Below are 16,944 nucleotides of genomic sequence, written 5' to 3'. Positions count from 1 at the left end.
GAGGCTGAGGCAGGAGAATGGTGTAAACCCGGGAGGCGGAGCTTGCAGTGAGCTGAGATCCAGCCACTGCACTCCAGCCTGGGCGACAGAGCGAGACTCCGTCTCAAAAAAAAAAAAAAACAAAAAAAAACAAATAAAAGAAAATGCAGGCTGGGGGCGGTAACCCATACCTACAGTCCCAGCAGCACTGTGGGAGGCCTAGGCAGGTGGATTGCTCGACGCTAGGAGTTTGAGACCCGCCTGGCCAACATGGCAAAACCCTGTCTCTACAAAAAATACAAAAATTAGCTGGGCATAGTGGCATGCACCTGTAGTCCCAGCTACTCGGGAGGCTGAAGTGGGAGGCTAAGGTGGGAGGATGGCTTGAGCCCTGGAAGCAGAGGTTGCAGTGAGCCAAGATTGCACCACTGTACTCCAGCCTAGGTGATAGAGCCAGATCTTGTCTCAAAAAAGAAAAGAAAAGAAAATGCAGCAGCCAGGCGCAGTGGCACATGCCTGTAATCCCAGCACTTTGGGAGGCTGAGGTGGGCAGATCGTTTGAGTCCAGGAGTTTGAGACCAGCCTGGGCAACATAGCGAGAGCTTGTCTCTACAAAAAATAAACGAAATTGGCTGGGCCTGGTGGTGTGCGTTTATGATTCCAGCTACTCAGGAGGCTGAGGTGGGAGGATCACTTGGGCCTGGGAGGTCAAGGCTGCAGTGAGCCAAGATTGCTCCACTGCACTTCAGTCTGGCCAACAGAACGAGACCCTGTCTAAAAAAAAGAATTGAAAAAATACGTCTAAACCTGTAGGCTGGGTGTCCTAAATCTTCATTTTTCTTTTTGCTCAGCTTGAGATGGAGAATCAGCATCTGAAAAGCCATAATCAGCACCTAGTGGAGCAGGTGGGAGCCCTTCAAGATGCACTAGAAGGTAGGCAGGCCAAGGTGTGCAGGTGTGCGGTAGGTGTGTGTGGTGGATATGGGGCTGAGCTACGGGAGCTCTCAATGTGACTGTTTTTACCCCAACCACAGCTATTCAGATAGCTCCTTCGCGGAAGCTGCTGGTGCCCCCCCACGGAGCTGCAGAGCAGGATTCGGTCCCTTCAGAGCTGGGAATCCAGCCTATGGGCCAGAACAGTGGCTCCCAGGCCCAGGGTCTGAAGGCAGCTGTGCTTGCACCTTCCCCAGATGCCCTGCAGAGCAAGGACTCTGTTTCTGAAGCAGCAAGCCCCTTGGAGGATTCTAGTTCCAGCACGGTCCATTCTGGGGAAATGGTGGAGGCCAAGCCCCTTCAACCTCATCTGGGAAGAGACGGCCCTCCACACCAGCCATGCATGAAGCTTCGTACCTTCAGATGTGGTTCAGCTTCCTGGGGTGAGGGTCTGGTTACTGCCCAGAGAGGGATGCTCCCTGGGACAAAGACCTCTGCCAGGGAAGGTGGCCCTGGCAGCAGTCTGACCCTACCAAAGGTGCGGGCTCCTGGCACCCCGCAGGACAGCATCCAGTTGGCCAAAAGGCACCACAGCCAGCCCCAGGTGGGCCGTGGGCACTTTGACCGTGTGGTGAGCATTGAGATTGGGGCCTTCTCAGCCCTCCACCCCTCTGGCCTTCCTGAGCTGGAGTCCCGAGCTAGGTACCTGGAGGAACCAGAGAAGATGGAGATGGAGGAGCCACCCCCAGCAGGGAAGAATGAGGAAAGAGAGAGCCCGAAGGCCTTTGGAGCTGAGCTGAAGGAAGTGGAGCTGGGTAACAAGCCACCTACACCCCCGCTGCACCAGTTTTCATCCTGGGTAAGAGGCAAGCTCCGGGCTGGGCAGAAGAGCAGAGCTAATGACAAGAACACTGCTGGCTGAGCACAGCCATGCACTGAGCAGGAGAGGAGGCTGCTGGCATCCTCATGGTGGCCGTGGCAGGCAGGTACCATGGAGCCTGTGCAGACCACCCAACCAGTGAGGGTCAGAGCTAGAATTCAGAATGATGTGAATGGCGGTTGACTGTCATTTCCTGAGTGCTCACCGTGCACCATACATCGAGCTGGGTGCCTTGCATACCTTTTCCCATTTAATCTTTGTGAGTCTTTCAGATGGTCTGGTATAATGGTCAAGAGCATAGGCCCCAGAAGCAAACCACTAGGGTTGAACTGTTTACTATGTGACCTTGGGCATGTTACTGAACCTCTGTGCCTCAGCTTCCCTATCTATAAAATGGGGATAATAGTACCTACTTTATAGGGCTGTTATGAAAGTACTTACAGTAGTGGTTCACAGTAGGTGGTAGGTAAGTGTTGGCCCCCTCCCCTCCCCTTCCCTTCTTGCCCAGACTGGAGTGCAATGGCACGATCCTGGCTCACTGCAACCTCTGCCTCCTGGGTTCAGGCAATTTTCCTGCCTCAGTCTCCCAAGTAGCTGGAATTACAGGTGTGTGCCACCATGCCCGGCTAATTATTTTTTCTTTTTGAGACGGAGTCTTGCTCTGTTGCCCAGGCTGGAGTGCAGTGGCACGATCTTGGCTCACTGCAAGCTCTGCCTCCTGGGTTCTCCTGCCTTAGCCTCCCGAGTAGCTGGCACCACAGGTGCCCACCACCATGCACAGTCAATTCTTTGTATTTTTAGTAGAGATGGGGTTTCACCATGTTAGCCAGGATGGTCTTGATCTCCTGACCTTTGAGCTGCCCGCCTCAGCCTCCCAAAGTGTACTTTTTATAATTTTAGTAGAGACGGGGTTTCACCATGTTGGCCAGGCTAGTCTCAAACTTCTGACCTCAAGTGATTCACCTGCCTAGGCCTCCCAAAGTGCTGGGATTACAGGCAACTGCACCAGGCCAGCTTCCTTACTCGGAACATTGGATAAAATGTCTTGATGTCTGTCTGGTAGAAATACTTCAGAAGCAATGATCTGGTTGGTGGCCAGGGGTGGGGACACAGATGAAGCATAACTGACCACACATCATTAATCTTTGCTGAGCTGGGCGATGGGCACATGAGATCATTCTTTTTTTAAGTGAGACAGGGTCTTACTCTGTTGCCCAGGCTGGAATGCAGTGGTGGAGTCTTGGCTCACTGCAACCTCTGCCTCCTGGGCTCAAGCAATCCTCCTACTTCAGCCTCCTAAGTAGCTGGGACTATAGGCATGCACCACCTTGCCTGGGTAATTTTTGTATTTTTAGTAGAGACAGGGTTTCACCATATTGCCCAGGCTGACATTTTTTTTTCTTTTCCCTTTTTTTTTTTGAGACAGAGTCTTGCTCTCTTGCCCAGGCTGCAGTGCAATGGTGCAATCATGGCTCACTGCAGCCTCAACTTCCCGGGCTCAAGCAATTACCCCACCTCAGCCTTCCCAGTAGCTGGGACTACAGGCATGTACCACCATGCCCAGCTATTTTTAAATTTTTTGTGGAGATGGGCTCTCATTGTGTTGCTCTGGCTAGTCTCGAACTCCTAGGCTCAAGTGGTCCTCCCACCTTGACCTCCAAAGTGCTGGGATTACGGGTGTGAGCCACTGTGTCTGGCCCTGTGTCTGACATTTTCCATGATAAAAAAGTTAAAATAAAAATGAGACAGGCTATAAAAATGACATTTCACAGGTCACTAGTGAAAATGGCATGCGGGTATTAAGGGCTTCACACAGAGCCTGTGGGAAGGCTCCTTTCCTTACAAGGAGTAAGGTGTGGTTTCTCCCTTTTACAGGTCAGGAAACCACTGTTCCCCACAGACTTAGGTACTTGCCCAAGGTCATGTAATAGTTAGTGAGGGAGCCAGGCTTTATTTATTTATTTACTTGAGAGACAGTGTCTTGCTCTGTCACTCAGGCTGGAGTGCAGTGGCACAGTCACAGCCCACTGCAGCCTTGTACTCCTGGATTCAAGGGATCTTTCCGCCCCAGCCTCCTGAGTAACCGGGACTACAGAGGCACGCCACCACACCTGGCTAATGTTTTAAATTTTTCATAGGGATGGAGTATCCCTATGTTGCCCAAGCTGGTCTGAAACTCCTGGCCTCAAGTGATCCTCCTTCGTCAGCTACGAGAGCCACCTCACCTGGTCTGAGAGCCAGGCTTTAAATGTAGTTCCAGCTGCTCTGAAGCCCAGCTCTCACACTCCAGCTGTACTTCCTCTTAAGGGACATTGCCACAGCAAATGTCAGTCTTATTCATGGGCAGACATCCCCTCCACATATGCTGCTGGGGCGTGCAGCAATACCATGGGGGACATCTAAGCGTTGGCTCCTGGCAGCAGGAGGAATGAGGTCACTTGGGAGAGGGGATAGCATCAGGGTGGACTCACCCCACACCACTGCTTCGGAGACCTGTATTTTCAGCAGTACCTCCCAGGGCCTCCTTTTGAAATGCTGGTTCTAAGCCAGGCATGGTGGCTCATGCCTGTAATCCCAGCACTTTGGGAGGCTGAGGCAGGCAGATCACTTGAGGTCAGGAGTTCGAGACCAGCCTGGCCAACATGGCGAAACCCCATCTCTATTAAAAATACAAAAATTATTTGGGCACGGTGGTGCGCACCTCTAGTCCTGGCTACTTGGGAGCCTGAGTCAGGAGAATCGCTTGAACCCGGGAGGCAGAGGTTGCAGTAAGCTGAGATTGCACCACTGTACTCCAGCCTGGGCGACAGAGGAGACTGTCTCAAAAACAAAACAAAACAAAAAAAGCAAAACAAAACAAAACAAATAAATGCTGGTTCGGGAGGCGCACAGCCCTAGACTTTTGGGCTATATCCTTGTCAGTGACTGTTGACCAGCTTCTGGTTGTTACAAGGACACCTGGAAGACTGGAGACCCATTTGAGCCAAGAGTGGGGCACATCAGGAAGACTAGGAGGTGGAAGAGCACTGGTCCCCTGGGCTGCTGGCCCTCTTCTTGCTCTGGCGTCCAAACGCAGAGGTTGGGAGCGGGGAGCAGTCAGGCAAGGAATGTGCAGCTGCTACCAGAAAGAAGCGTTGCTCCCTTTGCCATTTTGCCAAAATACAGCCATTCACTGTGATAGCTTAAGAGTGGGTCTTGGGTCAGATGCAGTGCCTCACACCTATAATCCCAGCACTTTGGGAGACAGAAGCAGGTAGATTGCTTGAGCCCAGAAGTTCAAGACAACCTGGGCAACACGGCAAAACTCCATCTCTACCAAAAAAGATACAAAAATTAACTGAGCATGGTGGCACATGCTGGTAGTCCCAGCTACTCAGGAGGCTTAAGTGGAAGTTAGGTTTGAGTCCAGGGAGGTGAAGGTTGCCATGAGTCAAGATCTTGCCACTGTGCTACAGCCTGGGCAACAGAGCCAGACCCTGTCTTAAAAAGAAAAAAGAAAAAAAAAAAAAGAGTGGATCTTCTCTATCTGAACAGGTTAAGTGTGTGTGTGCAAGAGAGAGGGTGGAGGAGGAAAGGAGGAATGGGAAGACGAGGAGTTATTCTCTCCTCTTGTTCTGTATAGAAAGCATATCAGATGACATTCTCCCCAGGAACCTCAGCTGAACTCTGGGATGAAGCATTAAGGGGCAGGGGCAGGTCTTCCCATAGACCCTCCCTGCCCCCAGCTAGGCCCCGAGGACCCAAGAATCAGCCAAAAGAATGTAAGGAGATCTCATCCTGTTGTGCTATCCCCTTTGTAACTTGCTCCTGGGGAAAACAAGACACAATGCTAGCTCCTTCCCAGGCCCCTGAGGCGTGATCACTCCTGTTCCAGGGAGGGTTAAGAAATCACAGTGGCCAAACAGCCCAGCCTCTCTCTCTCCCAGGCAGTAACCATCTGGGGGGGAAAAAATAGGGCAGTAACCATCTGTGGGGGGGCAGGGGGAAGAAATGTCAGAGGACATTTCTCAATCTGAGGGTGTGAGAAATACTTATGTACCTTAGAGTTTGGAAAGCCCTTTTTTCAGTTAATCCTTAAAACAACCTTGTGAGTTAGGCATTAGATAACCTTTTGTCAAACAGTTCTAGGCTTTGTTTCACCTAAATCCTTCAAACTTCAGTTTCATTTCCTCTGCAAAGTTAGAGGCCTGTCCTTGGTTAAATTCCACCACCGCTGTGGGCAGAAATAATCCTTTTTATGCCTAATTTTTCTTGGGCCTGGTGTATCTGCCCTACACGAGCACAAAAACTCCCTGCCCTGCTGCAGGACCCTCCTTGGCCTCCTTCCTCACTGCCTCTCTGTCTCCTGCCTTGCCGCCCCTCCAGTGATCTCAGCGTCTCATGGCAGCACTCATCAGCTCTGCCCTCTCTCCTCCCAGGTGCCCCAGGGCTGCTGCTCCCCTCTGGGATGACACCCCAATAGGCACCCACCTCCCTTCCAACACCATCTCCTAGCCCATCTGACCCCACCAGGTGACAGCACATCTAGCTGCCTCCCTGAGCCAGCAGGGCATTCCTCCAAAGGCTGACCAAAGGCTCAGTGGAGCAAACAGATACAGAAGGTGCAGGGAGCCATGTGGGTTGTTTATGAGCAATCGGGGCCATTAGGAAAAGCTCCTTTGGCCTTTGGCCTGTGGCCTACTTCAGACCCAGGACAGGCATTCTCCCAGGGTCTTCTGCATGGGGATGCTGGAGAACTGTTGGGCAAAATAGGCTTTGTAGATTGGCCCTGAAGCCTGGCCATGATACGACATTATTCCTGTAGGGGAAAAATGTGCCCTAAGTTCCCACATATGTTCATCACAGCACTGTTCACAATAGTAAAGACATGGAATCAACCCAAATGCCCGTCAATGGTAGACTGGATAAAGAAAATGTGGTATATATACACCATGGAATACAATGCAGCCATAAACAGGAATGAGGTCATGTCCTTTGCAGGGACATGAATGGAGCTGGAAGCCATTATCTTCAGCAAACATAGGAACAGAAAACCAAACACTGCATGTTCTTACTTACAAGTGGGAGCTGGACGATGAGAACACATGGACACAGGGAGGGGAACAACACTTAGCGGGACTGGCAGGGAAGGGCAGTGGCAGGAGAGTATTAGGGAAAAGAGCTAGTGCATGCTGGGATTAATACGTAGGTGATGGGTTGTTAGGTGCAGCTGACCACCATGACACACGCTTACCTATATAAAAACCTGCACATCTTGCATACATACCCTGGAACTTAAAAAACAAATAAATAATTTTTTAAAAAAAGAAACAATAGAGAATTTTTTAAAAATGTGCCCTAAGTTCCAAACAACTGGCTTACAAAAGAGCCCTTGTCGTGTGGCCCCAGTGGCTTCTTCATTATCAGTATCCCTAACTTCTGGGAGTGAGATCTTGAGACCCAACGGTTTCTAAAACAGGTAGGATTCAGAGCAACAGGTTACTGACCCATCTTCTCTTGAACCTCCTTTGCCCCAAAGGTGAAGGGTGGAGGCAAGCCAGGGAACTGTTGGGCACTGATTATATTCCAGGTGTTAAATGCTTACATTAAGTATTTCATTGATTCTCACAGCAGCCTGAAAGGTAAGTATTATTACCCCCATTTAGAGCAGAGGAAAATGAGTCTCAGAAATGAAGTAACTTGCTCAAGATTTATTAGCCAGTCACTGCCCCCCCCACAGGTCTGCCCACCCCCAAAGCCATGCTTTTTCCTGCACATGCCTGGAGGGGGTGGGGTGGGCATGATGCTGGGCCCTGACCCTCCTAGGACCTCTTGTTTCAGGAGAGCCGGATCTATGCTGTGGCCACATCGGGCATGCGGCTCTCAGACGTGTCTCCCAGAAGTAATACTGCCTGCTGCGGTGAGTTCCATATGTAGGAACTTAGTGCACATTTTTTCCCCTACAGTGAGTCCCCACATGAGGCTTGGAGGCACCAAACACCCAGGGTGGGGAGGGTGGGCAAGCAGGGAGGAGAAGACTCCAAGCAACACCCAGGGCCAATGTTGCCTGGCACCCTGTTCCCTTCCCCAGCAGGTGAAGTTCAGGTGAAATCACAGCAAGGCCCACCTAGGAGGGAAAGGGAAGTCGTACAGGTTCAGCCCATCACAAAGAAGTAGCCAGTCACAGAGCTGAAAGGGATCTGAGAGGGGGCCTCCAGCCCAGCCTCCCACCTGCACAGCCTTCCCTTCTGCAGTGCCAGGGCCGTGGGTGGGAGGAGTCCCAAGTGTTCTGATTTACATGGACCCCACTCACTGGCTTCTCTCCAGCCAGCCACCAAATCTCCACAAGGGGGGCTGTGGGATGGTCCCATAGCCGCATGATTTGTAACTCACATCTGCAATAGTGGAACACTGTGCAAACGTCATGAAGGAGAAAATGGTTAAAGGGTAAGGCTTTTGGATTCTATGGTGAGGGATCCTTTACCACATGGAGATCATGGTCCCCAAAGTGAGTCAAGGTGAAGAAGATGAACAGAGCCCTGGCCCCCCTCTTGAGATCTGTCACCGGCTTGCTCCTGGAGGCAATGCCATCTGCCCAGTTCTCTGCTTCTCCCACACCTCTTCCTGGGTTATGCCCTTGAGTAATCTCATTCCTCTCTTCCCTGCTCAGCTTCAAGCCCTCCTGCCCTTGCTTCCCCTGGGTCTTTCTCTGGCCTGGTCTACAAGAATGTCACTGTGCCTGTCTACACAGCACTGAAGGGGGTAAGAAACTGCTGCACAAATAGGGGGTGTCTCATCAGCAAAGGCCCCTGGCCTCATCATCCAATGACTGGGGCGGGGCTCTAGGGCCAGGCTTTTTTTTTTTTTTTTTTTTTTTAATTATACTTTAAGTTCTAGGGTACATGTGCATAACGTGCAGGTTTGTTACATATGTATACTTGTGCCATGTTGGTGTGCTGCACCCATCAACTCACCAGCACCCATCAACTCGTCATTTACATCAGATATAACTCCCAATGCAATCCCTCCCCCCTGCCCGCTAGAGCCAGGCTTCTACACATGGTTACCCTGGCCAGGGAGCTCAGCCCACATGTGTCATTTTGTTTTATTGTTTATTATGTTGTGATTATAAAAATTCCACATTTACAAAAATTTGAATCAGTATGAATGTGGACAAGGTAAGAAGGTTAAGCCTATGCCCGCTGTATGGGCCTCCCCCTCTTCTCATGTCTGCCCCACTCCCCAGGTCCCAGAGGGCAGCAGGGCTCCTTCTAGAATTATTTAGGTATATTCCAACTTATATTCCCATAACGTCACTACATTTTAAAAACAAAAATCAGATATAATTGCAATATTTTCATACATATTTTTGTCTCTGTTATTGGTTTGTGAATCATAATAGTAATACTTGATAAAATTTTTTACAGAAGAATAAAAAACCAAAAGTGAAATTTCCTCTCACATGGCTTTTCCCTAATTCGTAAGCCCAGAGGAAGCTATCATGAATGGTTTAGTGTTTATTCAGTAAGGCCTTTTGATGCATTTATAAATATGCAGCACATTCTCACTGTCTCCTGTGTGCACACAAAAGGTGCTCATATACATGTCATTCTATGCCTTGCTTGTTCACCTAACCATGTGAATAACCACATGTCAGGTTTTCCTTCCCTACCTCCTCCTTTTTTTTTTCTGAGACGGAGTCTGGCTCTGTCACCAGGCTGGAGTGCAGTAGTGCGACCTTGGCTCACTGCAACCTCCACCTCCCAAGTTCAAGCAATTCTCTTGCCTCAGCCTCCCGAGTAGCTGGAACTACAGGCACGCACCACCACGCACAGCTAATTTTTGTATTGTTAGTAGAGACGGGTTTCACCATGTTAGCCAGGATGGTCTTGATCTCTTGACATCGTGATCCACCTGCTTTGGCCTCCCAAAGTGCTGGGATTACAGGCATGAGCCACCGCGCCTTCTGTAGGTGTCCAGTACCCTTGGTATCGAAGCACCGTAACTATTAATACCTAAAGCTTTCCTCCAATGATAATTTAGGCTGTGTCCCTATTTTTCTCTAATATGAATGTTGCCATGAACATCACTGTGCACATATGTCTTTGTGAACTTACATCTACATATTTCTGTAGGACAGAGTTCTGGAGGTGGGATTTCTGGGCAAATTATATGCATGTTTTAATTTTTGACAGGTACTGCCAAATTACCTTCTAAAAATGCCTTACACACTAGAGTTTCGTTTTCCTCATCTTCTCCCCATACTCTCACCAACACTTACTCACTTTAAATGTTTGCCAATGGAGATGCAATCATTGATTGTTGCGACCCCACACGTTTTTAAAGCTTGCATGGCACACTTGCTCTGTGGTGTAGCTTTTGGGCCCCCTAGTGGCAAGGAGTGAGGGTTACAGTGGGCAGGCGTTCAGTCATGATGGGCAGCTGCTTTGGGGACCACAGAAGATGGTGTGTGGGAAGGGAGGCCTGAGAAACATGGAGGTCATGACACAGGAGTGAGGCCAGGAGGGACCTTACACTGGACAGTTGTCTGTTCAGAGTCCCGGCTGGGGGTTGGCCACACCATGGGCGCTTGGAGCAGGAGTGCAAGCTGCAGGGTGGGAAAGGACTGTTTTGCAGCCTGAGCTGCAGTGAGGGAGGGGCCTGTCTTGCAGAGAGCCACGCAGATCAGCAACATGCCCTTTATGGACGAGTCCTCTGGGTCCGACGATGACTGCAGCTCTCAGGCGAGTTTCCGAATCTCAGTCCCCTGCTCTGAGTCCAGGAAGACCAGTGGACTAGGCAGCCCCCGGGCCATCAAGAGAGGTACAGCGAAGGGGAGCAGGGGTAGGGTGCAGCAGCAAGGAGCCCCTCACCTCTTCCCATGGGCACTTGAACATGGGGATCCCCACTTGATCTGAGCTCGTAACCCCCCAGCAGCTCCACCCCCAGCCCCAGAGAGCGGGTCCCGGGTGGGTGGTCAAGGCTCAGCAGCTCCTGGACTGCGTGAGTTGGGGAGGTGTGGGACCCAGGCCTTGACTCCTCCTCCCTCGGCAAGGTGTCTCCATGTCCTCACTGAGCTCGGAGGGTGACTACGCCATCCCCCCAGACGCCTGCTCGCTGGACAGTGACTACTCAGAGCCTGAGCACAAACTGCAGCGCACCTCATCCTACTCCACCGACGGGCTGGGCCTGGGCGGGGTGAGCCGGGAAACGGGCAGCGGCAGGGTGGGAGCAGAATGTCAGCAGAGGCTGCTGGGACCCTCGGCACAAGACACAGGCAGTAGCCGCCTGACGTGAGGGGTCCCTAGAGCTGGGGGATGGGGGCAGGGAGCGTGGGCTGGGGGTGTACAGTTATGGAGTCAGACACAGACCCCATGAGGAAGGAAGGAGGGAGCCCAGAGAGCTCCTGGAATACCAGCAATGGCTAGTTACTGAGAGTATGCTGTGGCCCACCAGGCCCCATGAGTTTTCCATATATGACTGTTTTATCACCTGGAATGCTAACACAAGCTAACATTTATTGAACTCTTAGAGGGCACCAGGCACTGTGCTCAGTTTCCAGGCATTGTCTCATTTGCCCTCACAATCCTCTTGGGGTCATTAGCCCATTTTATAGATGAGAAGCCTGAGGCTCCAAGCTGTGCTACTATATGCCAGGGCTAGCATCCATCCAGATGTAATTCCCCATCCCTTACTCACACCTCTCTACTGCCCCATCATCTCCCTGGCTCCATGACCCTCCAGTCCTGCCTGGCTGATGTGTCCATGGTTGCCCAGACCTGCCTTGCCCTCTCCCTGCTCTGTGCTGCCTGGAATGGTCTTCTTCCTCGTCTCAGTCTTTGAGGGAGTGGCTGACCTGTCCTAACAAGGCCAGCTCAGGGCCGGCTCTCTCCTGAAGCTCTCGCTGGCCAGCCTCTCCCTCTAGCAGCCCCTGCTCTGCTACCTTCTCATAGTGAGGTCTTCCCCAGCTAGCACGGGAGCCCTTCCTTGGCAGGACCACCCATGTTTTATTTAGTCCTCCCTGAACCGTAGCAGGGTATGGTATTCTGAAAATACACTGAGTAGGTACTCAATAATTTTGTATTTCATTGATGACAGAGTAGTGAGGCAGCTGGACCATTTGGACCTGTGTGATGTCTGGGAGCCCTGAGTGATTTCCCCTTTCTTCATCTTCCCCCTACACCCTTCCACCCCTCAGGAGTCACTGGAGAAGTCGGGCTACCTGCTGAAAATGGGGAGCCGGGTGAAGACGTGGAAGAGGCGCTGGTTTGTCCTGAGACAGGGACAGATTATGTACTACAAGTCCCCGGTGAGAATCTCCCTGCCCAGCACTGCAGTCGAAAGGACTCCACGTCACACCCTGGACTATGTCAGATGGGATGGAGGAGGGGGAATGTGGCCCAAGGCCAGAGAGCAAAGGTCTGGCAGGTGGGGAGAGGCAACCTCACTGGACACCTGAAGCTTTGAGCCACACTTGGGGACCTAAGCCTGGCCATGAGTTCTCAGAATGAAATGGGGAGGTTCTCAGAAGGACCCATGTTCCTGATTAAGGTTCCATTTAGCTATAACCAGAATCTAGAATAAGTCACCCATCATAACACAGCCGGAATGCTGGGAGTCGTGTTTCCCTTTGCTTCGGACCTGGAGGAAGAGCTGAGGGTAAATGAGGTGCTCCGGAAAGGCTCCACATTCAGTGGCTCTCCTCCCCAATACTTTCTGTACAGAGTGATGTCATCCGGAAACCTCAAGGCCAAGTGGATCTGAACTCCCGCTGCCAAATTGTTCGAGGGGAGGGTTCACAGACGTTTCAGGTGAGCATGCTCCTAGCTGCTAGTATTTTAGACAGAGAGGTGCTGGGTTTGGATATGGCTATGAGTGAGACAAAGATGGGGCCAAATGAGCATGAATGAAAGACTTCAGATCAACATTTGGATGTGATCCTAACTTGTGAGTACAAGAAAGGAAGAGGATACAGAATATGAGAGATGGAGTGAAGGAAGGAGAGACAGGGAGGAAAAGATGAGGAGGAAAAGAAAGGAGGGAGCACTAGGGCAGGCAGAAGGCCGGTCCCTTGGGTTCAGGGACAGGTGCCACCTCAGAGCCAGGTCCCGGTTACTCCATTCTCCCAGCGTGCTGCCCCGCCCCCACATCTTGCCCTCCACAGCTCATCTCTGAGAAGAAAACCTACTACCTGACAGCCGATTCACCCAGCCTGCTGGAGGAGTGGATCCGGGTACTCCAGAGCCTGCTGAAGGTGCAGGCCACCGGGCCTCCAGCTCTGCCTCAGGGTGGCACCAAGCCCACCGTGAAGGGCTGGCTGACCAAGGTACAGGGTGGGGCTGATAGGGCAGGAACGTGTGCCTCCTGCGAGTCAGGGGAGCGAGGATTGGGGTGCTGAGGTTGGTGGGGTCCCCCTTATACGGGGTTCCTTTCTCTGGGAGCCTCCTCACAGTGACTCGCTGGCCAGCCCTCAAACGTGGTCTGGCCACACAAGGTGATGGCGAGTGATTCCCTGGAAACAAATCAGGGTTGTTGGAACAACTGTTCTCAAGACAGAGAAGGGAAGGGATTATCTTGTATCCATTTTGAGGTCATTAAGGGCTGTCACCCACACCTTGTACCCGCCTCAGTGTTAATAATGGGAGGAAGAGACCTGGGTGAGGTACGTATGGCCCCTCAAAGACTTAAAGCTTAAAGTATCCCAGGCCTGCCTGAAAGACATTTTTATTAGGGCTCTTCTGGTTGAAAAGAGCAGAGAAGGCTGGGCGCGGTGGCTCAAGCCTGTAATCCCAGCACTTTGGGAGGCCGAGACGGGCGGATCACGAGGTCAGGAGATCGAGACCATCCTGGCGAACACTGTGAAACCCCGTCTCTACTAAAAATACAAAAAAAAACTAGCCGGGCGACGTGGCGGGCGCCTGTAGTCCCAGCTACTCGGGAGGCTGAGGCAGGAGAATGGCGTAAACCCGGGAGGCGGAGCTTGCAATGAGCTGAGATCCGGCCACTGCACTCCAGCCTGGGCGACAGAGCGAGACTCCGCCTCAAAAAAACAAAACAAAAACAAAAAAAAAAAAAAAAAAAAAAAGAAAAGAGCAGAGAAGCAGTTGTTAAACCCAAGAAAATGGAAGTTAACAAGGAAGTACATTAGCTAGACCAGAACACCAGCAGGAACCAAAGCAACTTGCACTTAGCAAGCTCAGGGCTGGCAGGCTCGCTCTGTGCCTCTGCTTCTCGTTCAGTCTGTTTATGTCATTCTCCTCCACCCGTGTGCAGCTTCTGTTCCCTCATGATGCATGGTTGCCCAAGGGCTTCAGCCTGCTGTTTTCCCTCCCTCCCTCCCAGCACCCTGACAACTGTGGCCTCTGCCACCTAGCAAGTTCTTCCCATTTTCATATGCCTGGAGAGGACATCTGATTGGCCTGGCTAATCATTTCATGGCAGGTCATAGGTCACTGAATAGCGCATGATGGCTGGGGTGCCACAGGGCGCCATGGCACCCTCGCTGTGAAAGGGGTGGTTCCATTAGTAGGGAGCCCGAATGGCATCTCCATCTCTACCACAGGTCAAATCTGTCTCTGTGGCTTCTCTTTGCCAGTCCTGGATTTATTTCTGGAGTCACCTAGTTCTCTTTGCCAGTGCTGGATTTACTTCTAGAGTCACCTACTTCTCATAATGCCAGTTCATTTCTGTCTTACAGGTAAAACATGGCCACTCCAAGCTGGTCTGGTGCGCTCTTGTTGGGAAAACCTTCTACTACTATCGGAGCCATGAGGACAAGGTACTTCCTCAGCCTCCTCACAATACCCACTCTCCTGCTTCCCCTGAAGCATATGACTGCTGCTGCATGTCCTGGTGAAAGTCCCTACCCCATGTAACCCCATGATAAATACAAAACCAGTTGGCTGGATCCCTCCAGAGTGTGAGATTCTGCCTGTCTGGGTTTCTGGTGCTTCTCCAAGCAAGCCTCATTCTGCTGCCAGCCTGGCTGGGATGCTATAGTCTCCACCTCCCCATCCTGTCGTCTGTCCATATCCACCATTCCCAGCTCCACGGAGCCTATGTATTCAGAGAAAGGAGACTCCCTTGTCCCCCACGGGCTCTCCCATTCATGGAAATCTCCCGTCCACAGCGACCCCTGGGCTGCCTGCCTGTGCGGGATGCGTGCATAGAGGAAGTAGATCGATCCTGTGACTCAGACGAGGACTATGAGGCTGGAGGAACCAGACAGTTGCTTTCCTCCCACTGCACCCTGGTGATCCACCCCGCAGAGCACAGCCCCACCTACCTCCTCATTGGCACCAAGCATGAAAAGGTAAGGAAGAGGGCTGGGCCTCCAGGGCCAAGCTCAGACCTGTGATTCTGATCTTCTCTTTCCCCTGAGCTTCTCAAAATTCAAGTTTATTCCTTTTGGTCACTTGGGCAACTAATATTCTCTGAATGGGAATACTCCTTTATACTGAATTTATTCCCAGTGACCAACATTGCTTCACTGAGGCCATGTGATAGAATCGGAAATTTGGAAACTTCGGTTCATGTTCACCTGATCCTCAGTCTTTCCAGGTAGCCCTGACTCATGCCAACCAAACTAGCTGAACCCCACATGGGCTTGGCCCCTTCAAGGAGTCCTCCTTGGAGCTCTTGCCTCCACTCTTCCCACCCCGTCCCCATCCGATGGCTTTCTGCCCTCTTCCAGGATACGTGGCTCTACCACCTCACAGTGGCTGCGGGTGGCAGCAGTGCCAAGGTGGGCACTGCCTATGAGCAGCTCATTGGAAAACTGATGGATAGTGAAGGAGACCCAGGTAAGGCAAGGGTGGCCACCACTGCTTGCGTCGGAGGGTAGTGGCTTGGTGACTATTGGTCCAGATTCCAAAGAAAGCAGCGTTGTACTCTGAAGCTGTTTTTAAAACATCTAAGCCACAGAGAGGAAGTTCCCATCCAAGCTCCAGGGCCCCTCTGTCTCCGGCTGAGATACTGAGGTGACCACTCTGCATCTGGGGGAGTTTATCTGGGAAGCAGGCTTTCCAGGGACCTGGGTAAATGTTTTACTTGGATCAACCTGCTGCATTGCTGGCTGGGCAGAGGGTTGAGGAAAGAAGGTAGCTGGTTAATCTATAGTTAGAGTTTGTAAATCAATGAGTGAAGCCTAAATTGGGATCGGACTAACCTGTTTGGAGTCTTTGTTTTGCTACTGATTCTCAGGGCCCTGAGGAACTAATTAATGGCATATACCACACACACCCCTTTACTACTGCTCTGAGGCTTGTTTCTGACCAATTCATGTGCTCCTCCATCCAGACCTGACACAGTAAGAAAGAGGCCTCCCCTGTACACATCCACTTGCACTCAGACACCCATAACCTTGCACACTCATCCCTACTGCCATTCCATGAGGAAGGCCATGCTTATATGAGGGTGCTCATTGCAGTGCCCACCTGTACTCCCCACACTCTATGGAGGATAAACCCAGCACAACCCGTGTCACAGATAAACCACTCTCTTCCCCATAAATTAAAGATGGCAGTGAATGGGAGGTGAGTCCCCTCTCAGTAGTAACTGTCCCTGCTCTCTGGTTCTGTGCTTTGGGCAGATTCGCCGCTCTGGAGGCACCCCATGCTGTGCTACAGCAAAGACGGCCTCTATGCCTCCCTCACCACCCTGCCCTCTGAGGCCTTGCAGACGGAGGCCCTCAAGCTCTTCAAGGTAAAGTGGGGTGGCGGCCAGGCCCACCACTGGGATACTTGCAATACTTGGGTGGAGAAGAACTGTGCCGTTGGGGACAACCCACAGAGGGATCTGGAGAGGAAAGGAAGGAAACTTCCCGGGGTCCCTATCACTTCCTGGATGGCAGGAATGTAATCCTGTCACTGGGAGGGAAGCAGCTCTGGAACGTCATGCACAAGTCCTTGGGAAATGCCAATGAAAACTCTCTCTGGAGGAGCTCCCCTCCTCCTGTAGTTAAGCAGGAAAGGCCAGGTTTATGTTGCTTCTGGACCTGAGAGATTCGGATCTATTTTAGCATGTTCTTTGTGAATGTCTGAGTTTTCTGTTTTTGTTGTTTTTTTGTTTGTTTGTTTTTGTTTTTAATGAATTTGTCTTGTTTATGTAATGAGAACATTTTAAAAAGGAAAGCTTCTGCCCCAAAGTAGCCCATAGCCCCTTTTAGTAAACAG

At 51.4% G+C, this 16,944-nt stretch overlaps 2 protein-coding genes across 3 annotated transcripts in view; one reads left to right on the top strand and one right to left on the bottom strand.

Moving 5' to 3' along the window:
• PIGH (phosphatidylinositol glycan anchor biosynthesis class H) overlaps positions 1 to 16,944 on the bottom strand; it is a 43,204-nt gene that overhangs the window by 3,179 nt on the left and 23,081 nt on the right. The gene's annotated exons all lie outside the window — the stretch shown is intronic.
• The window catches only part of PLEKHH1 (pleckstrin homology, MyTH4 and FERM domain containing H1), a 54,469-nt gene that overhangs the window by 27,287 nt on the left and 10,238 nt on the right, over positions 1 to 16,944 (top strand). For both annotated transcript variants that reach the window (XM_033187653.1, XM_033187652.1), the window contains 13 exons: positions 831 to 912; positions 1,014 to 1,771; positions 7,613 to 7,691; positions 8,442 to 8,533; positions 10,444 to 10,594; positions 10,827 to 10,969; positions 11,970 to 12,080; positions 12,496 to 12,582; positions 12,936 to 13,097; positions 14,469 to 14,549; positions 14,901 to 15,083; positions 15,465 to 15,573; positions 16,362 to 16,474. In XM_033187653.1, coding sequence (XP_033043544.1) covers positions 831 to 912; positions 1,014 to 1,771; positions 7,613 to 7,691; positions 8,442 to 8,533; positions 10,444 to 10,594; positions 10,827 to 10,969; positions 11,970 to 12,080; positions 12,496 to 12,582; positions 12,936 to 13,097; positions 14,469 to 14,549; positions 14,901 to 15,083; positions 15,465 to 15,573; positions 16,362 to 16,474 — 2,151 coding nt within the window. The remainder of the gene's footprint in view (positions 1 to 830; positions 913 to 1,013; positions 1,772 to 7,612; positions 7,692 to 8,441; positions 8,534 to 10,443; positions 10,595 to 10,826; positions 10,970 to 11,969; positions 12,081 to 12,495; positions 12,583 to 12,935; positions 13,098 to 14,468; positions 14,550 to 14,900; positions 15,084 to 15,464; positions 15,574 to 16,361; positions 16,475 to 16,944) is intronic.

The sequence above is a fragment of the Trachypithecus francoisi genome, unplaced genomic scaffold (genome assembly GCF_009764315.1).
Source record: "Trachypithecus francoisi isolate TF-2019V2 unplaced genomic scaffold, Tfra_2.0 Lachesis_group3, whole genome shotgun sequence".
In the NCBI taxonomy this organism is placed as follows: domain Eukaryota; kingdom Metazoa; phylum Chordata; class Mammalia; order Primates; family Cercopithecidae; genus Trachypithecus; species Trachypithecus francoisi.
Note: the sequence above shows the minus strand (reverse complement) of the source record. Positions and strands in the feature narration are given on the sequence as shown.